At 45.3% G+C, this 21417-nt stretch overlaps 2 protein-coding genes across 5 annotated transcripts in view; both read right to left on the reverse strand.

Annotated features, from left to right (window-relative positions):
• Positions 1 to 1247: 1247 nt before the first annotated feature.
• On the reverse strand, positions 1248 to 3614 carry Il18bp (interleukin 18 binding protein). Of its 3 annotated transcripts, XM_051192422.1 has the most exons (6): positions 3426 to 3614; positions 3091 to 3164; positions 2569 to 2766; positions 1926 to 2049; positions 1700 to 1847; positions 1248 to 1499 (listed from the first exon to the last, which is right to left on the reverse strand). In XM_051192422.1, exons 2-6 carry the CDS (start codon positions 3116 to 3118, stop codon positions 1386 to 1388), a joined length of 612 nt encoding a protein of 203 aa, XP_051048379.1. In that variant the 5' UTR covers positions 3119 to 3164; positions 3426 to 3614; the 3' UTR covers positions 1248 to 1385. The 3 variants fall into 3 exon arrangements, with proteins under 3 accessions (XP_051048379.1, XP_051048378.1, XP_051048377.1); XM_051192421.1 differs by lacking the exon at positions 3426 to 3614 and having other exon boundaries at positions 3091 to 3225; XM_051192420.1 differs by lacking the exon at positions 3426 to 3614 and having other exon boundaries at positions 2569 to 3226.
• Positions 3615 to 4854: 1240 nt separating this feature from the next.
• The window catches only part of Rnf121 (ring finger protein 121), a 55278-nt gene continuing 38715 nt past the window's right edge, over positions 4855 to 21417 (reverse strand). For both annotated transcript variants that reach the window (XM_051192424.1, XM_051192423.1), the window contains exons 5-9: positions 19412 to 19519; positions 17570 to 17690; positions 8841 to 8974; positions 8140 to 8241; positions 4855 to 6208 (exon numbers count right to left, since the gene is read on the reverse strand). In XM_051192424.1, the coding sequence (XP_051048381.1) occupies positions 6088 to 6208; positions 8140 to 8241; positions 8841 to 8974; positions 17570 to 17690; positions 19412 to 19519 (586 nt within the window). In that variant the 3' untranslated portion in view covers positions 4855 to 6087. The remainder of the gene's footprint in view (positions 6209 to 8139; positions 8242 to 8840; positions 8975 to 17569; positions 17691 to 19411; positions 19520 to 21417) is intronic.

Consider the following 21417-nt stretch of genomic DNA (forward strand, 5'->3'; position numbering starts at 1 on the left):
CCCCCCCGAGACAGTGATGTTTGCCTGCACTCTTGTCTGGTACCTGGACCTTCACTGGTGCCTTTTAGGCATCTTTTTTCAGAGCTGGCCCAGGAGGCTTGGAGCTTGGACAGTGTGGGGTCTCCTCCCTATCTTGCCTCCTAATTCCCCCCCACCCCTTTTTGGAGAAAAGTCTACTTCTCCATCATAACTAGATTTGAGGCTGGATTCTTGAGCCCAAGTAGTCTTCCTTAGTCTCTGGACCTAGAAGAGGGACCATTGGAGAAGCAGGTTCTGCTTCCTTTTGTTCCTGGTGGCTGGGCCTAACAGAGGCCTTTGCTCTTGAAGCCCAAGACTGGGCATGACCTGGTAGGAGCTCAGCTCTTACTTCCTCCCATCTGCACAAGGACACAGCTGCCTGGAAGATGTTTGTTCTTTTTCCAGGACAGATGGGTTCTCGTTTCAGGAGTGGGATAAGGGGCAGCCTTTAATGGCAGCTCATACTTCACCTCCCTCAGACTTGCACTGGGGTGGGATATGGAACTATGGGAAGGTTTCTAAGGGCCAGGGATGGATCTTTTCTAAATGTTATTACTTGTAAATAAAGTCTATTTTTCTCCCTTGAGTGCTGATTGAGCTCTTTGTGATGGTACGAAGGAAGGAAATTTGGAACCTGTGTTTGGTCCTGTTAAGTCTTCAGACTACAACTCAACTCTTATCTTTCTTCTTCCGGGAACATTTTCTAGGATCTTTCCACATTCCATTTCTGGCCACTGTTCCTATTTCAAGGATTCATATTATCCTTGAATTCTACCTGTCATGGGAGGCAGTGCCCCCTGCTCCTTCCTGAAACAGGCAATGTTCCTGTGAACAGTACTGGGACCTAAAAGACATTAGAGGCTGACATGTTGCCGCTTTATGATGACTCATTATAGATAGAACTGTGATCTGAAGCAATCATTTTCCCATCCCTTAGGGACAGTACATTGGGGCAAATAAGAAAAACAAACAAAACCACTCATAACTAATGAAGTCAATGCCATATCTGAGAGTAGATGTTGCCAAAGTGTCATCTCAACCAGGGTTCACCTGTTGGATTGGTGTAGAATGTGAGAGACCTGGGAGGCCTCTGGAAATTCATGTTGAATTCTAGGCAGAACTATTGCTTGGCTAAGGTACCATCCGGTCTGAAAGGTTCCAGAACACCAGTGGGGTGAAGAAGACATTAGAAAAGTTAAGGGGATGCATGGACAGAAGGACAAGCAGGAGGAGTTCTAAAGGCCCAATTTAATTACTGTAATATTCTAGATAGAAATGAAGCTTGAGTTTGAGATTGAGCTGTACAGGGGAAAGCAAAGCCGATGGCTGAGACTTCACCCTCCAGGTAGATGAGAACCAGGCTCCCATCAAGGCCATGCTATGGCTGGATTCATGGTAACCCCTGGTCCTGCTGATGTGGGTCTTGGGCTGTGGCTGGAGAAGATTTCTTGAGAAGGAGATGGAACTGTCTTCAACCCATCCTGGGGAAGTAAACAAACACACAATCAGAGCTAAGGAGTTGTTCTTGGCCCTCCTCCATCACTGAAGTCCCAAGTTAATTACTTCCATCTCTGGCTGACCTCAGGGAATAGTTATTCACTTAAAAGCTGTTCTGGCAAAGCCCATCCTTTTTTTCCTACCCCTACATCCCCCCCCCAGTTCCTTCCTTCAGGTTCCATACCCAGAGCTGGGCCAGAACGACGTGATACCGGGCCACCTGTTCAGGGTCCACAAACAAACAGGAGAAGTTGGTGCTTCGAAGGGTGGGGCTCAGTTCCTCCAGCACCAGGGCTCTCTGTAGCCAGGTGCTTGTATTCCTGTGTTCCCGACTGCAGGAATAAAAGAAAATCATGAGAGTGTTGCAGGGGAGGTCTCCCTTTTGCTGCGCTGACTGCTATGACCCTTACCTTGTGTGACCCTCCCTCAGCCGGCCTGGCAGGTGCTCAATGAAGGAACCATTGCCCAGCCAGTAGAGGATGCTAAAGTAGGGGAAGCGGCTGCAGGCAGTACAGGATAAGGTCAGCGTTCCATCTAGGAGCAGATACGGCTGTTAGTTATTCTATGAAACAGAGGTCCCTACCCTGCCAGCTCCCCTCAGTCATTACAATACCTGCGCCCCACCTACATAGGAAAATATTAAAGGGGGAAATACAGGCATCAGTCTCCCTAAGCCGGAAGAATGTAATTTTTCCACTTCTGTGCCTCCTTCCTAGTGAACACCTTTTCTAAAACAGGTCCAGTATCTAAGACTCTATGCCAGGTCCAATAGTCATGCTAGTAGGCTGATGGCCAGAAGGCAGGCAGGCTCTGGACAGAGGAGCTATGATGCCCTGGAATACCTTGCCACCAAGGCACTGTGAGGGTCTCTAATACTAAAGAAATCACCTTGGGAGCTGGGCAGTAGAATGGTGAAGTAAACACAGCCAAGCTGGCCTGGCTGGTACTTCTTGGCAGGTGGGAGGCACACTCCCATGTCAACCCAACCCCTGAACTCTGTTCACAGCCTGCCTCTGACAACTACAACCTCTTGGCTCCCGTATTGCTTCTTACTCAGTGGCACTTCTTCCTCTGGCCAGATCACATCCAGTGCTGAGTAGTGCTTATTTGGGACTGCTAGAGGCCCAGAAGAGCATGGGTCCTTGGAGTTCCCAGTAAAGACACTGGCAGTTGTCTGAGGTGCAGATGTAGCTCTGGCCAAAATGACAACAACATGGACGTACAGAAGCAGGACCCACCACGAATTGGGGTCTGAGGAACAGATAGATACAGATGTAAAGCTCAGCATCCTAGCACCCACTCTGGTCAGAGACAAGCTGCTTGGGTTGGAACAGATCTCTACCCAGATGCTCCTGAGCTGTCACCAGGCATCAGAATAGGTGGGGACCCCGCAGCCCCCACCCTTTAGCCCTGCTGAATGTGGTGCTAAGAAGCCTTGAAATGGAGCCAGAGCCAAAGCAGCTAGAGTGAGACTTAAAGCAATAGTAGAGGTGGATGCAACCTCTTGGGGTGATGGTCAAGTTAGCCACACTGCTCCGTCCTATTAGGATGACCCCACAAAGCCCCACGTCCCACCTGCTGTCCAGCAGTGTCTCATGGTCATGATGACTTGTGTCAGGAGCAAGCAAGTCTGATATCTGTAACTTCCTCTGGAAAAAGGTGAGTAAAGTTCAGCCAGTCCCACATTTTCTCAGGGTTTTTTCCCTCAGACAGTACTACTGACATCCATTGGAGTCTCTGGTACTTCAGAGGGCAGGCCTAGAGCTATGAGCTGGACAATTGACACTGCTCTTGTTACCTAGTAACAATTTCCTCTCATACCAGCTCCAAACAGCATTTATATAATGGTTCCCCAATCCAATCTTACCCGTTAGGGAGGAGGAAAAAGGCACAAAGAGCCAGGAACTTACCTGGGAAGCAACACTCTCCGTTGACAGCCTTTGTTCTGGGAAGGGCAGGATGGAGTCAGCTTCTGGGAAAGCTCCCAACCATGATTTCACTTTCACTTCTGCTCTGACTAGGAATCCCAATCCCAAATAGGCTGCTCCACCCCTTTGACCCAATGCTCACAGAAGACAGAATACCCAGGCCACCTCTCCAAACCCAGACTGGGATATCTGTCCACCTCACCCCACTAAGGGCCCCTAAGGGGTGAGACAGGTCAGGACTGTGATGCCCCTTCCACCCTTCACAGCTGGCTTTAGAGTCAAGACCTTTTTACACTCAATGCTACACCAGCCCATTACCATCCTAGCCTCACAGTTTCCCCACTTCCCCAGCCCCAAGATCAGCTGTATCACTTAACACCCACCCTTCACGTGCACAGGCACAGTTACTTGTGTAGGCTCACTGGTTAAGTCTTCGTCCTCCTACTTGGCTCTAAGCCCTGAAGAGCTTGTGGGAGCTCCAAGGCTCAGTGTGGCTGCCTGGCCCCAAAACTTTCACCACAGGAATAGCAACTTCCCTGACTGGCTTGTGTACAAATCTCCCAGCCATGCTCAGAGCTGACCCTAAATAGCCAAGAAGGCACTTCCCCAACACCAGCTCCAGTAGCTCAGGGGCCGGGACTTGGCAGGTACAGAATTAGAATCAGATAGAATCTGAAGCTGTGCTCTCGAGTATCATGCCAGGGCCTCTAGGGCAATGTGTGACCCTAGGGTTAGGTTTCTGTGATCAGCAGGGAAAGCTGGTGACAACAGGCAGGGAGATGAATCAGATCTGGAAGATCCAGGAATAAGGGTTCAGAGGTGATTTGGATGAAGGAGGCTAAAGCCATGTCTTTGTGTCACATTCACATTTCTTCTCTGAGCAACAACACCTACTGTCTACCACCTAGGCTGCTGAATGAAGGGAAAAACTTCCTCAGAATCCAGGATCTCCAAGAGTTGACCCAGAGGTTGCACCCCCCCCCCCGGGGTGATTCTCAATCCTTAACGGGACATGGGTGGAGGTGCAGGAAGAGGAACTAGGCCTTGACCTTAGAACAACCAAGACCAGAGGTGGCTTTAGGGAGAAGGGAGGGCAAAGGAAGAGTGACCCTTTGCTCAGCTCCCATCCCCTGAGGGGGGTGGGAGATGGGAAGCCACAGCTGACTAAGAACAGGCTGAGTAGTAGGGGTAATAGGGTACTAGTCTCAGGCAGCGAGAATGGAGTGCCACCTTGGTCTGATAGGGGACCCAGTGAGGCCTTGGGCCCCCCCAATGCCATAGGGTGGGAACCACACACGGGGGAGGGGGGCAGTACCAGTGACTCTAGGTCCCAGCTCTCAGTTGGGGTATAAGAGGCAAGACACCCCAGGGGTCACAGGAAAGAGGTGGCCAAAAGAATAGCAGATGGATGTTCAGCTTTCCAGCCTAGCTCATGGAGCTTTATTCAAAGATGATGACAAGACCCTGTTTGGTTCTTGTTGCCCTCAAAGAAGCCAGGCCAAATTTCCCTAGAAACCCAGTGCTGCAGACCCGCAATGCCCTCCCACTTTCTCCAAGTGCCCAGGAATAAGGCTAGGCTTTAGGCTTGCTTAGAAGCCCCGTTTTCAGACCCTGTACCCACTCAGGCCTTACTCTTCCTATCCACCCACCAGTCCAATTGTCAGGCCCAGGAAGAGCCCACAAATGACCAAGCTTACATAGGGATATTCCCTAGGGATCCCTTCTTAGCTTCAAGGGCACATTGCTGACTGACAGAAACTGATGTTCATTAGTCTGCTATGTGCACACACACACAATTACACTCTTAGGCTTTTGGTAAAGAAGTGATGTGCAGCGCAGCCTTTGGCACATGTTACCACTTCCAGGCTGAAGGGTCTATTTGCACAAGAAGCTGCGACATTTATGCTGCCAAAGTGGCTTCCATAGCCCAACACCATATAGATGCCTTCTATTCCCTGCCTGGCTACAACCCTGCTCAGCGGCAGGTTATCCATGCTACTCATTCTTCCAGTTGTCCCAAAACATGTCAGTGAATTTTGAGGTCACAGGTTTTCCCTAGTTGGAAAAGTCATTGATTTTGCCATACTCAGTCTTTAGTTTCCAGGCAAACGGGGAAGAGAGTCATGTACAACAGCCATCTTATGGTCCAGACAGATAAAGAGACCCTTCATTGCTCAGTGTTGATCTGTGGCACCAGTCTGAGCTCTTCCATACTGAGTGCGAACCAGGCTTGAGCCTTGCAGAGGGAAGGAAAGGTGAAACAGGGTAGGCTGAGGCACTCAACCACCAGAAAACCCACCATTGCTCTCAGCCAGAGGTGATAGGACTCCTCCCAACCAACAGTTTTACCCTACCCTGTCCAAGCAGGATAAGGCCTAGGGTTGGGGGACAATTCCTATGCTCCACAATAAAAAAAAAAAAAATTAAATATATTCATCAAAATAATTTTCTTTTAAAAAGCCCCCACTGCTGACAGCCCCACTGGCTAGTTCTCCATCATTCTCCCCGTCCCAACCCAGACACAGCTGGGGAGGTCCTGAGTGGCCCAAATGCCTTTGAGTTTTTCCCACCCAAGTCTTTGTGGGCAGCAGTGCCCTGAAGTCCATGGCGGGTGGGCTGTGTTCTCCAATGATGTGGTTCCTTATTATTCCAGGCCCAGGATATAGCTGATGCCTTGTACCAGGCCAATGATGACAGGCTGCCAGGCTACCAAGTATCGAAGCCAGTCCAGCAGCTGTCCATACATGACATGAGGCCTCTCCCAGCTGTTAGATTGTTAAGGATCAGAGGCTATGTACAAGAGCTGTTAGGTTCATCTAGCACGGTAATGAGGTCTTCCTAAAGTTCTACCCTGCTTTACAGCCCAGAGAAGAAAAAGCTACCCAGCTTCTCTTCAGCTCTGAACCCAGAGCACCAGGGGAAGGGGAGCAGAGGGAACTGGAGAGGGAAAACAGGTTTCCACCAGCAACATTCATGCAGGGCCTCAAGGCACCATCTTCTCAGAGACGATGAACAGCCTAAACCTGACAAAGACCCTAGAAATGTATCCGTGACAGGAGGCTGGGAATGGAATACAGTAAATCAGTAGCATCTTCTAGCAAGTACTCTTGACTCTGAGCTAGCTATACTCCTGCCCCACGCAATATACAAAATGTAAGGTTTTCTCCATGAAAGAAAAGACTCGGTCTACTGACATGCTATATAGATGAAAGCTTCCATCTTGGCAGGAAGCTTGTTAAGATGCATGCTGTTCTTAGGTGGTGCTGCACAACTTTAATCCTAGCACTCAGGAGGCAGAGGCAGGCAGATTTCTGAGTTCAAGGTCAGCCTGGTCTACAGAGTGAGTTTCAGGACAGCCAGCACTACAAAGAGAAACCCTGTCTTAGAAAACAACAAAACCAAGAAGTCTGTTCTGAAGAGATGAAGCATCTCACCCAGCAGGCAAGCTCCTTAAACCCAGAGAGTAAACAATCAAAAGCTTCAGGAAGTCCCTGAAACTGATCAGATTCACTAGGCCCCTCCTTCATCAAGTTATATAAGCAATGAAAACTGCTGAGACACAGCTGGGCTTCCTAGAAGTCTCTGAGCTAAGCTGACCTGCCTAAAAGAGGCTCAGACCAGCTGAACTCTGCCTTCATTGAGTTCCAGGTTTGTGGCTTCCAGAAGCCATCATCTATGGTAACTTTTGGTGATGCAGGTATCTTTGAGTCATTTCTGCTCCTGCAAATAACTTCTCACCTGCAAATAACCTCTCACCCATATTCCTCTAAGTAACACTAATAAAAGTCACTGGCTCACCAGGGTGTACTTGGGTGGTGCCCTTGCTTTGGTTGCCGTTGATTCCCATCTGGGGTGAGTAGATGTTTATTCATATCTTCCCAGGAATAGCATAACAAAACAGGACAGGGTCAGAGGGAAAAGGAAACAACAGGTAGTCACAAGGAGCTCACCCTTGGCCGAGACTTGAAGGAAGGCCTCCTGAGGCCAAGAATTCTTTGGATGAGCTCGTTTCCTTTTACTTTACATCTAAATGTAGGGAAGGGGGTCTGGAGAGACGAAAGAAAACCTGCAAAGTGCCTCTGGGAGGAAAGCTGGCCAAGAAGCTTTTGAAGTCCTCCTGTCCCCTGACCAGACCTGCTAGTATATAGGGAGAGGGAATGACACAAAGGACAGCTAGGGTAGGGGCCGAGACAGAGCTGGATCCTTGGACCCCACAGAAAAGGAATGTAGGACCAAAGAAAGGCTGGGTAGGAAGGGGAGTAAGTGCCAAGGAAGCAGCTCCGAACTTCATTAGAAGTGAATGGAGAAAAGGTGTCCCAAACTGGCCGGCTCCTCCAGGCCGTGCCTGCACAGGTAAAGGTAGTCTCCAGATGCACATCACTCACTGGTGAAGTAACTGTGACTACTGCTCAGCCTCTAAAAGTTGCCAGGGAATCAGGTGAGATGATACAGGTGAAGAACTTTCTAGAGAGGAAGCAGACACATAACAAGTGGCAGTGGCCACTTGTAATTATGATGGGCAGCTGAGTTTCCCTGCTGTCTCACGTCACACCCCACTTCCCAAGAACAGAAACCAAACTGAATGGTAAACAAATTCTAGAGTGGGAACAGTACTGATGGCCCTGCCCCAGGAGGACCCAGACACCGACAGTACTTTCTTCCCACCACCCACTCTCAACAAGGACCCAAAGGATACGGGTTGCTGAACATCCTCTTCAGGTCCACCTTCTCTTTGCAGTAGGGGCACGTCTGCTTCTTCCCCACGATGCACCAGCCTCGGATACAGAACTCATGGAATCTGAGCACCATTGGTCAAGGGAAGTGGTAGAGAGCCAAACTGCTACGTTAGCCAGATATTGGATCTCAAGGTGACAGAGCATCAGCTCCAGAGAAAGTTTCAGTAGAAGGCTTCACTCCTTACAGAAAGCGGTAATTTGGGGCAGGTCCCTTCTCTCTGAATATTTCCTCACAGGGAAGTCAGAGCAATGATCCTTATTTGCATGGTTTTTATGAGCCAAGATGGAGATAGTACACAATTCCCCAAATTACACAGGATGGGAGCTTACCAGATACATGATCAAGATGACATCAAATCCTCAGTAGGGGAATTTGAGTCTAAATTGAAGCATTTCATTAGAGGGTCTCCTTCCCCTATGACACATGCATCAGCTTGTGCAGCCTTGCTAGTTGCAGCTTTGGGTTCTCTATGGCCTGGCAGTTCGTAACTATCTTTTACTGAAGGGGAGTGCCAGTCTGGAAGAAAGGGTGAGGAAAACTAAAGTTTCTGTCATGGCTGGCCTACACTCCATCTCTGGACAACACACCATGGTCCCCCAACCCTCTTTCCGCCATGACTGGAGTGTGGGTTAAGGAGAGGCATTGCACAAAGCAGGATACACGTGATTGCAGGAAAGCCTGTATGTGTTCTCGATGATGCCCTCTTCGTTGACGTCCACAAAGATCTGCTGCCCACACACAGCACACACGCTGTCTGAAAGGTGTTTGGTAGGCATGCCCGACTCACTGTAGAACTAGAGGACGAGAGCAGGAGGGAAGGCCAGAAAATCTGTGAGAATCTGTCTGCCTGGGAAGATAAGGATGCTGGTCACGTTGCATCTGCAGTTAGGAAGCAGAGAGATGGATGCTGGTGCTCAGCTCACTTTCTCCTCAGTCCAGGACCCCACCCAGGGAATACTGTCACCCACAGTTAAGGTAGGTCCTTCAGACAGACCCAGAAGTTGGTTTTCTAGGTGATTCTATCTCTTATTAAGTTAACAATATTTACAACCACAGTCTTGTAGCTGATCTTTCTGAACCGTGTCTGCCTCCTTTCCAACCTTGTCTACACACAGAAGATAATGTTTTAAAAGTCTGAGTGGGGGAAACTTGTTAAGGAAGGAGTCCTTAAGCCAGCTGTGCTGATACCTCCAAAGAAGGCTGCACCCCAGTGGATACTTAGTGACCTGAGTCCAAATTTGCAGAAGGACACAGACAGAAAACAAGTTAGAAAACACTAAGGAGTTTAATCCACAAGGACAGGTGCCCTACCTGTGAGGAGCAAGGAACAGGCCAGGAATCAGAAGAGAAAGTGGCCAAGAAAGGGACTTTCTTTTTTAATAAAAAAAAAAAGAACCCTGGTTTCACAGAGAAAATCTGTCTCAAACAACAACAACACAAAAGAATTCTGGCAATAGTGGTACACACCTAGCATTTGGGAGGCAGAGGAAAGAGGATCACAGGAATTTCAAGGTCTACATATGGATTTCCAGGCCAAGCAAGGCTACGTAATAAGAACCTGTTTCACAAAAACCCAACCAAGGGGCTGGAGAGATGGGTCAGCCCCTTGCTGCTCTTCTAGAGGTCCTGAGTTCAATTCCCAGCAACCACATGGTGGCTCACAAACATCTGTAGTGAAATATGGCACCTTGTTGGCATACACGCAGGCAGAACACACACACACACACACACACACACTTTTAAAAAAGAATTAAAAACAAATCTCAAATCTCAATCAAATAAATGAATAATGTTGCAAAAGCACACAGAAAGTGTCTGACAGACACAGGAAAGGTAACCTGCATGAGAGCACAAGCTCACTAACAGCAGATCAGGCTAGGCACGGTGGCATGCCAACCCCAGTACTTGGGAGGCAGATGCAAGTGAATCTCTTTAAGTTCAAGACCACCTAGGCATGCACACAGTACAAAGACATACATTCAGGCAAAACACTAATACACACAAAATAAATAGAGTTTAAGAAAATTGAAACCAGTGCCGGGCGTTGGTAGCACATGCCTTTAATCCCAGCACTCGGGAGGCAGAGGCAGCCTGGTCTATAGAGCTAGTTCCAGGACAGACTCCAAAGCTACACAAAGAAACCCTGTCTCGGGGGAAAAAAGAAAGAAACCAAAAAGGTTAGGATCTGCGGTCCAGCCCTAGTTCCAGCCACTACTTCAGCAGTGAAGACAGCACGAGTTCCTTTTCTGGTGTTGTCTAGGAACTCTGAGGAGCCATGAGGTAAGCCTGGGTCAGGGGATTTCTCTGAGGGTGAGACAGGACACAGAGAACTTGGGGAAGAAAGTAGTACACATTTCACAACACTTCTACCCGAGCATGATCTCTGGCACGAATAGAAACTACTGGGATGAGCTCTCATGGGTTATGACTTCATAGTGGCCCTCTAGAAAAGGCAGTCTCTACCCAAGGTACCCTGACACAATTTACGTTACTTTAGTTCCCATCACAGACATCTTCACAGAAGTGGAAGACAATTGTCCTAATGAGGTAATGCAGACCAGTGGGGAGGACTGAGAATGCTTGTTAATATGCTTGTTAAAACCTCGCAGTTTGATTTCTAGGAACCTGAAATCAATTAACCATAAGGATCTCCTCAGATCAAAGCATCTGCCACAGGAGATGATATAAGTCTAATTTCTGACCCTACATTCTAATTGGGGACAGTTATAAAAAAAAAAAAAAATCAACTATAACTGCCTGGGACAGAAGCCAGGGCTCAGAATGTACAAAAAATTGAAAACTGACTGAGGCTGGAAATGTTGTATGGAATACAAGAGAATATCACTCAGCCTTGAAAAGGAAGGAAATAAACTGGGGCTAGAATGATAGTTTAGCAGTTTATAGCACTGGCAGCTGGCAGCTCTTTCAGAGACGAGACTCATGATTCTCAGCACCAATATGGGGGCTATGATCTGAAACTAGTGTCCCTGGGGATTTAATAACCTCTTCTAGCTTCTTTAGTAACTAGGCAACGCATGTGGTGTACAGACATACATGCAGACAAAACACCCCTACACATGAAAATAATTAAAAAATGGTAACTTTGTGTAAAGAAAAGGAAGGTAATTCTAGCATATCAAGGAACCTTGGCGATTTTACCAAGTGAAACAAGCTGCCACAAAATGACAAAAGCTCCAGCACTCCGGATTTCTCTTATGTGGTGCTGAGAAGGTGAGTCTAGAGACAGGGTAAGAATGATGAATGACAACCAGGGAAAGGGGGGATTCAGAGTGTTTTACCAAACCTCACTCTAACCCCCATCTATATCTAGATTTACCAGATGTAGGCAGTTGTGTAAAGAGGTACCTGCTCATTCTGTAAATGTTTACAAGATAACTGTTGTTTGCACAAATGAGTGACTGGCCAATGAAGGCTGAGATTTCTAGATTACCTCAAAGCCTTGATTAGATTCTTGCTACCAGGACAGCAACATTCCTGAAGTTCAATTTGCTGTCACTCAGGGACCCACCCAATCACCCAAAGATTTTTTGACATATATAATGAAAGACTGCTGGTCCTTGGGTCCTCGGGGTTGGGAAAGTGACACAAGGCACCTCTCTATCCCTCACTCAAGGTCCCTGCATCTCAGAACCTGCTGTGTCCAAGCTCTAGCATAATGCCTGTAGCTTGGAGAGTTTTAGCCACACCTGCTGTGGGTAACAGTGAATGAGCTAACAAATGGTGACTCACCCAAGACCAGCTCACATTACTACGACAATCCTACTCATCAGTTACAGGCATGCCAGCCTACAGCAAGGGTCACAGCACTGTGCATAAATGTGTGAGTCCTCTAAAGTGGACAGATAGATAGTCAGTTTTTATGTCATTACTTAGAGAAGACATAATCTCTACAAATGATTGTAGGACTCAGAGGAAGGGGAATGTTTTCATTAGAAACACACCCTGGCTCATTCACAAGACATTGGCTGTCAAGATTCAGACTGTAAGTGGCAGGTACAGACACATTGTGAAGTTCCGTCAACCTCACTTGTAGATGGGCAGTCTGTTTTCCTGCTACTGTGTCAACCTGCCAGCAAAGACCAATTGGATGATCCTTCTGCTCACATGCTAGGAGGATGGGGCTTGAGGTTCTCTCTACCCTAACAAGAAATGAACTTGTTTTTGGACTGGAAGCTGAAATATACCACTTGCTGGGAACTATCACGTCACTGCTAGGGAATCTCACCATTAGTCACTGACACCAGATAATTCCTCCTAGAGCACAGGAGACCATTATTTGACAATGTAAGAAGCATCCCCTGGGAGAGAGACTAATGTACTGGGTCAGCTCTGAATTCATCTTCTGTCTAAACACAGGAGGAATTCTGCAGGCTGGTTACTGCCTACCCCTCTGAGGAGTTAGGGCAGTTTTAACAAGGCAGTTGCTGATAAGTTCTGGATAAAAGCTAATGGCAGCTGAGGCAAACCAGAAGAATGACAGCAGAGGGGAGAGACCAGTGTTCTGACACAGCTGCTATAAAAGCGGTTATGCCATGAAGCATTCTTATTGCACATCTGATGTGAGTGTAAAGTTAGGAACTGACAAGCCACAATCTGCAGCTCTCTTTGGGAGAATGAGGAGGCTAAAGTTCTAAAGCACACATGATAGGAGAAAGTTATGAAGAATCTAACTAGCAATTCTAGAATGTTTGCACTGCTATTCTAAAGTTCCTGAGGCTAGGCACTTATAAGGAAAGAACATTCCATTTATGGTTTGGAGTGTAAAAGCCCATATAGCACAGACTAGATGTGGCAAGGGCCCTTTAATCACCCCATGGAGGATGGTACCCTACATGGGAACATACAGATGAAAAAGACCACATCCACACAGGAAGCAGAGGATCATTCAAGGGCTGCACTCTACTCTTATAATAACGATCTGGTATGACCAAAATCAGGGGCTGTGAGAATTACCTGTCTCTCTCTCAAGGGTACAGCCTAATGACTTCCTTGGAGATGCCACAACCTCAAGAACTCCACAGTAAGGAGTGAGTCTCCAACAGATGAACCTTTTGGGATACTCTCAGACCACTTGTAAGCCACAGAAGCTATCCATAAAGGGAGGTGATAGATTTTTGTTTCCAAATTTGTTCTAGTACAGGGAAAGAAAAAATTAATCTCACTACACCAAGAAAGACCTCACCTAAAATTGTATTTGATTGGCCTGGTGGTGGTGGTGGTGGTGCACACCTTTAATACCAGCACTTGGGAGGCAGAGGCAGGCAGATCTCTGTGAGTTTGAGGCCAGCCTGGTCCACAGAGCTAGTTCCAGGCTATACAGAAAAACCCTGTCTCACAAAACAAAAAAACAACAAAGTTGCACTTGACTAACATTACCTAGGGAGATGGGGGTCCCGTGTTTTAGAAGGAAGACATTTGTTATTTTAGGAAATAACACAGAAATTTGGAATACTCCTGTTTAAATAATTATGCAAAAATATATACAAAATACTTTGATCAAAAAGCAAAACAGGCTGGAGAGATGGCTCAGCAGTAGGGAGCACTTGTTCCTCTTGCAGAGGACCTGGGTTCCCTTGCCAGCATTGACAAGGGAGCTCACAAACATCCACAACTCTAGTTTCAGGGAATCTGATGCTGTCACCTGATTTATACAGGCAACAGGCACATAAACAGTACACATACATGTAGACAAAACACTAATGTAGTTAACTAAAACAAAACCACCCTACATGATGTACTTTTCTGAAAAAAAAAAAGGGGGGGATGTTTACTTGGGTCCTTCAATTTGGTTGTTATGCTCCCACATTTTAAGCTTGAATTAGCTCTTCACTGTCTGCACCTAATCTTCCTGCAGTGCCCCCCACTCTGGACAAGGTGTAGTGGAAAAGGCATTATCATGCACATGATGGGAGATGTCCTTCTGTATATTTATTTCTCTTATTGGTTGATGAGTGAACACTGATTGACCAGTAGCCAGGCAGGCAGTATAGGCCAGGCTTCCAGACAAGAATAATTCTGGGAAGAGGAAGGCAGAGAAGCCACCAGGGAGACACCATGTAGCCACAGAAGGAGTAACAAGTTGGAGCCTTCTCCAGTAAGATAAGGCCATGTAGAAATACATGGATTAATAGTTATGGGTTAATAACTAAGAGAGAGCCAGCAGGAAGTAGTTTGGAAAGAACAACGCCAAAATTCCCAAATATTGTCTATAAATGTTTGTTTTCATTTAAATGGACTTGGTTATATAAAATAAATAAATAAATAAAATAATTAAGAGAGAGCTGGACAGTATGAAGCATGAGCCTTCAGCTAAATAGTTTATAATTAATACAAGTCTCTGTTGGGTTTTTTTGGGACAAATGTCTTGGGGCCCCCCGGCCCCAATGTCTACCATATGTGAAGCAGTTAGAAAAGGTATGAGATGCAAGAAATAGAATAACTCCAAATGACTGGCTTCTATTAGTCTCAGCTGTTCTAGAACTTGGTGCAAAGCTGCAGTGGAAGTCATATCGGAGGGAGGAGGCCAAGGCCCTTGAACATCAAGGCAGAATCAAAGGTTACGAGGATTCCCAAGATCAGATTCTTGATGAGGGCTGTTATGCAGATACAGATACTCAAGCCACATACAATGAACACATCTTGTCCCTATGCCATACTGCAGCCTTGAATGCTTGGGACAAGATTCAAAAACCAGGGAAAAGAACTGAGTAATATATTAAGGTTATACAAGGTCCCAAAGAACTCTTTAGTGACTTTCTGCAAAGACTGACTAAAGCTGTACAAATGGGGGAAGCAGATCTAGAAGCTAGATGAATCTCATTGAATCTCTAGCACTGGAAAATGGTCATTTGGAATGCAAAAAAGTGCTTGGGCCCTTAAAGATCAGATAAGCACCAATGGATGAATGGATCCTGCACACAGCCAATGTTGAGTCCTTTGATTATAACACTGAGGCTTGGGTAGGAGAAGCCATCTCCAAAGGTATGATGAGACATCAAAATACTAAATGCTTTAATTGTGGTAGAATAAGCCATCTGAGAAGAAATTTGTAGACAATCCAAATAGAAGGCCCCAACATTATGGCTTATGTAGAAGATGTGGCAAACACTAGACCAACGAATGTAGATTGACAAGAGACAAATGAGGCAACACTCCCAAGGAAATCCTTGGGAGGCCCCCATGTTGAAATAGGTCGAGTCATTCCCAGTCACTGTGAAAGACAATCCTCCCCAGAACCATTAGGAAATCCAGTGCCTATTGTAAAAAAAAAATGGTACTTCTTTTGGATGGTAGAATAGCTTTGGAGGATGAATCAAAAATTCAAAAAGGAAACAGAAAATGTGTATTTTGGCAGACTTCTATAAATGCCAATAATATACTAGAAGGATTACTGGACACAGATGCGGATGTCACTATTATCACTCCAGAATCTTGGCATCCAAGTTGGCCTTAGTTCCTCAGGAACATCTACCCTTTCATGACATGGAGACATCAGTCAGTAAAGTGCTTGCTGCATGAGCACAGATCTGAGTTTGATCTTGAGTACCCATATTTTAAAGGTTTTGTGCAATAGTATGTGTCTGTAAACTCAATGTGGGGATGGAGGGGTGGAGGGCATAGAAAGCTGGATGCCTGTATCTCACTGGCCAGTAAGCATAGGTGAATTGATGTGCTCATGGTTCAGTGACAGACCCTATTGTAAAAATTAAAATGGAGGACTGTTGGATGGCTCATAGGTAAAGCAACTGCTATGCAAACTTGACTATTTGAAATCGATCTCTGGAATACATGTAAAGGCAGAAGGAGAGAACCAATTCCACAAACTTGTTCTCTGATCTACACAAGTGTCATACCACATGCACACCTATACCCACACATCACATACACACAGTCACTAATAATAAAGAAATAAAATGCATTTGGGAGGCAGAAGCAGGTGGCTCTACGTGAGTTCAAAGCCAGCTTAGTCTAAAGTAGTGAGTTCCAGGACAGCCAGAGGTACATAATAGAGAATTAGTCTAAAAAAAAAAAAACAAAGAAACTATTTGGCCTCTGGCCTCTGTACCCATGGTCACACACATGTTCAAGCATCTATGCACATATACACACAAAAGCAAGCACATACACAGATGTGGTGCATACTTATAATCTTCATGCTAGGGAGAGGTAGAGACAAATCCCTGCTGGCCAGCCAGGCTACAAAATTTGGCAAGCTCAGGCCAATGAGAGACCCTGTCTCAAAATACAAGGTTGATGGCTCCTGAGGAATGACAGTGAAAGTTGTCCTCTGGCTTCCAAAGGTATATGCACACACGTATACATACATACAAAAAAGAAGGAAGGAAACCCCACACACACTCAGTCCGCTGACAGGACTCTTGTGGATGCTATTTCCTCTGTACACTGCACATTTCATCACTTACTCTTACTCATGTTAAAGTCAGCTTAAAAGTAATTTTTTGAGGAAGCCAGCTTTGAGGTCAATGAGGTCAAATGTGCCAGTATCATGTGTTCATGGCTTCATGCACCTTTTCCTTCACGATACATAATACAGACATACTTTTATGTTTGTGTATTGTTTTAATATTTACCTTTCTCACTAATGAGTGAAGTCATTTGAGACAAGGGCCATGTTTTATTTTTATTTGCAGATTTTGTATGTGTGACCCACTGGGTTTAAATAGTGCTGCCTGTGTAAGTATGGGTTGGGGGTTACTCACTAACACTTGGACAATCAGTGGCTCCATAAAGTAACTATGTCTTCACTAGCAAAATGGACTGCCAATAGTTCCTCAGAGATACATGTTTTATTTTTAGATACCTTTGTAAGTCCAACATATGCACCATTAATAAACGTTTGTTAAATAAATGTTAACTTCCTACTGAGTAGCGTATTTCTTTCCTTTGTTGACTCTAAAATTAAAATTCCACAGCACATGTGAAATCTGAGTTTCTAAATTTCAAAGAAGAATCAATATGCATACCATCCACATCCTAAAAATTTTTCAAGACAGGGTTTCTCTCTGTGTGTAACCCTGGCTGTTCTGGAAGTCACTCACAGAAACCTGCCTGCCTCTGCCTCCCGAATGCTGGGATTAAAGGCATGTGCCACCACCTGGTTTTTTATATAGCTTATCTCATTTTAGTGTCTTTTTCTTACATCAAATAAATGACATTAGCCTAAACAATTTGGAGGTAGCAGGAGGCAATATAAAGAGTACACATAAAAGGGCATAGTGGTAGAATCTTGTAATCCCAGTGGTCAAGAGTCTAATGCAGAGAATTCTGAGTCCCAGGTGCCAGTCTGGGCTACATACACAGGAAAACAAAAACAAACAAACAACAGCAACAAAAACAGATGAACATACCCCTATGGTAGAAGCCATATAGTCTGCACACATTTCTGCAAAGTCCCGCTCAAGAACTCCATAGTAGAGGCCATAGAAGAGAAGGGAAATGCCGAAGTCCATCGCATCTTCTGGTTTAATCCTGCAAGGGAAGCAGTGTGGCAGTAAGGCCTGCCGTGAGACACAACTGACTTGGATTACTGCTTTGAGGACACTCAAGGCAAAGCCTAAACTTAGTTGGGTTACTCAAAAGCTAGAGTAAATGTTATTAAATTATGATTAATCCAGATTGCTGTTTTAATGTGGTCCACAAACAACTCTTAAGAAAGCTATTACTGTGAGCTGCAAATACCAAGCTACTGTCCCATGAACCTGGCCCCTAGTCTCTTATCTATAGCTCCAGCCTGACATGATAGCCAGGCATTGTACTTGCCCAGACAATTTTGGAGAGCTATGTGTTAGCAATTCCACTATTGGTAAATGCTGGATACCAAGTCATGAGGACTTTCATCAAAAAAAGTAACTCATTGAATGGCTTCATCTCAAGTCAGCCACCCAAGCTGACATGGCTGACTCCAAATGCGGGCAGGACATTTATGACCTTGGTAGATCAGAGGCAAAGACTGAAAAGACCCTCTATCTCTCATGAGATCGCTTCTGGGAATGTCTGAACTGACAGCAATTGCACAAAGTATCTCCCATATGTGAAATATGTTCTTGGGCCCCTAGGGAAGCAGAGTACAGCAGGATAGGAGTTTTCTCTCTTCACCTGTTAAGTATTGCACATAATAGTCTAGGTTTCCCCTTACTTTTCCATACAACCTAAACTATTTACATTTCTTTTACAGAAGGCATTTATCAAACATAAGTTGGGGGTGTAAAATTAGTAAATATTTACATACTTGTTACTATAGAATAGTTGTATCATGTTGGCATTTGATTCAAGCCTCTTCACTAAGGAAATAGGGTTCTTTCATATAACATTAGTAGAAGAACTCCAAGGACCAGTAATTGCAGTCTAGAGTCTACGAATATTGTAGAAAACTATCACAGCACTAGAACAGTGACTAAGACAAAGTCTTCCCAGACATAAATTAAGATGTGATCTTTGTCACTGTCCCAGACATGGAACTCTTTTTTGTTTTGTTCTGTTTTGTTTTCCTTTTCCCTTCTTTAGTACTGAGGACTCAGCGTTGCCCATCTAGACCTAAAGTTCTACCACTACGCTATATCCCTAGTCCGTTTTTTTCTTTTTAATTTTGAACCAGGATCTAGCTTAAGTCACCCAGACTGCCTAGGCAGACATTGTACTTTCAATGCTTCTGCCTTAGCCTACTGAGTAACTGGGAATACAGAAACACATCATCAGGCCTGGCTTGGAACTCCTCTTGATCTACAGCCCACAATTCTATCACTTCATCTAGATAGGCACATTTCACCTTCTTCTGGGCTACTGACTCACTGTACTCTCTAGTCTCTGAATTCAGGACTGCTTGACTTCTGTGCCATCTTTAGGTAGGAGCACTTGTATGCTGGTGTAGATCCTCTAGGAGGCTTATGACAATATGAAGCAACAAGCCCTTGGGTGAAGTTTGCTAGTCCCTGGTCTAGTCAGACAGATAAGTGTACAAAGATTTAAAAACTATTCTTAGGGGATGGAATTATGTTTACTTTTGTTATGCTTTTCCATTGAACGCTAATTTTTGGAAAATGTAAACAATGATTTGGGGCTCTGGCATTCAGTGTTTTCTCTCAGAAAACAGAGGGCTACCACATGTACCACATGTTCTCTTTTGTAATACCCAGGACTTCCAGTCATTCCTTTCTAAATAACAGAAAAATGTAAAATCAAAGGGTACTCACTTGAATAATAAGTTAAGACCAAACAGGGTAAACATGACAGCCATGTAGCCAACGATGCCAGTGGCATAGCTGATTTTATAGATTAGGAGGAACCACTTATAAACCAACCTGGAGGAAGGAGATAAAAAGTTAGTACAGCTGGTACAGAATGGTGGCCCCAGGGGCCACTCAGTCACCACAACCCCTTCTTCTCACATCAATGGGGCATCAGGTTCAATGCTCAGGATGTGTTGGACAACTTCGGTTACTGTCAAAAGCTGTTCACATCCTCAATTGCAGAAATGCCCTTAAATCATCATACCCCTGCCAGGTAGTGGTGCACACCTTTAATCCCAGTACTTGGAGGTGGAGGCAGAGCAGAGGCAGGCAGACCTCTGTGTTTGAGAACCACCCTGGCCTACAGAGTGAGTTCCAGGGAAGGCTCCAAAGTTACATAGAGAAACTGTCTTGAACACCTCCCCTACAAAACAAACATCATATCCCAAAGAATGTTTTGTATCTTCCTGGACCACGAAAGGAGATCCTTAAAAATAGGTTTTAGTCTCAAGCAAATATGACCCAAGCCACCTCTGCCCTCTCAAACACAACATGCAAAGGCTTACTATTCTGTCAGAACAAAATCTAGGGGAAGATGAATTAGAGATGGAACTGGCTACAGTTTATACATGGGTCTGGCTTGTCCAACTGCAGCTTTGCTCCTATCCTTAAGGCCATCATACTAAGAATGACACCTCATGAAAATGCTTCTGATAGGACCTATTTTGTTGGAGAAGAAATGAAGAAGGCACTCAAACAGTGCCACTGATTTAATGTGTAAACTTTGTGTTGGGGGGGGTTGATGGGAGATGTCATTCTGTAATTATGTTTCTCTTATTGGTTAATGAATAAAGTACTGTTGGCCAATAGGAAAGCAAGATAGGCAGGACTAGGAGACAAGGAGGATTCGAGGAAGTAGTAGGGAGGAATCAACATGTAGAGACTTGAGAGAACAGAGGTCCAGGCCCTCTCTCCGGTAAGATGAGACCATGTGGAAATACTTAGGTTGATAGAAATGGGTTAATATTTAAGACAGAACTAGCTGATAAGAAACACTAGTAACAGGACAACAGAATTATATCTAATACAATGTCTCTGTGTGTTATTTGGGGCTGGCATGGCGGTGAGACCAGACCAGCCAGGGGAAAAACCCGCTCATAACAGGGGGTAGGGGTAAGGTTTTTTACATCCTTGAGTAAGCAGTGTACCCCAGGATTCAGTGACAAGCAATATGGAATCTCAGTGATCTCCAGCTAGACTTGGGAAGGAGAGGGTCTGTGTATGACCAGGCCTCTGTAAATGCTGCAGATGGTCCCCATTATCAGGAGTCACTGTGCTGGACAGTATTACATCAATTTGACACAAACTAAAGTTATCAGAGAAGAGAGAAACTCAATTAAGAAAACGTTTCCATAAGATCAGGGTTGTAGGCCATTTGCTTAACAGTGATTGATTGATGTGGGACCAGTCTATTGTGGGTGGTTCTACCCCAGGACTGGTATACTGAATTCTATAAGAAAGGAGGCTGAGCAAGCCACAGGGAGCAAGCAAGTATTCAGCTCTCCTCCATGGCCTCTTCATCAGCTCCTGCTTTCAGGTTTCTGCCCCGCTTGAGTTCCTGTCCTGACTTTCTTCAGTGATGAACAGTGCTGTGGAAATGTGAGCCAAAAAAACCCTTTCTTCCCCAGCCAAGTAGCTTTGGTCATGGTGTATCATCATAGTAATATGTCTTATTGACAGTCACTAACCATAATATCTGAGATAACAAATGAGCAGTTTAGCAATTTGCTTGAATAACTAGCCCAAACTTTCTTTCTTCCCAAGAACTGACTTACTGCGTCTGTTCTGGACCCCAGGAAGGACTCTTAGGTTCCTGTGTATGCTTCCCTGCTCTGTCTAAGCAGACTTTTCAGCTAGGGAAAGGCCCCAAGCATCTTGTGTTGCTCTGAAAACCAAGCATAGCTATGCAA

The sequence above is a fragment of the Phodopus roborovskii genome, unplaced genomic scaffold (assembly GCF_943737965.1).
Source record: "Phodopus roborovskii unplaced genomic scaffold, PHOROB, whole genome shotgun sequence".
Taxonomy (NCBI): domain Eukaryota; kingdom Metazoa; phylum Chordata; class Mammalia; order Rodentia; family Cricetidae; genus Phodopus; species Phodopus roborovskii.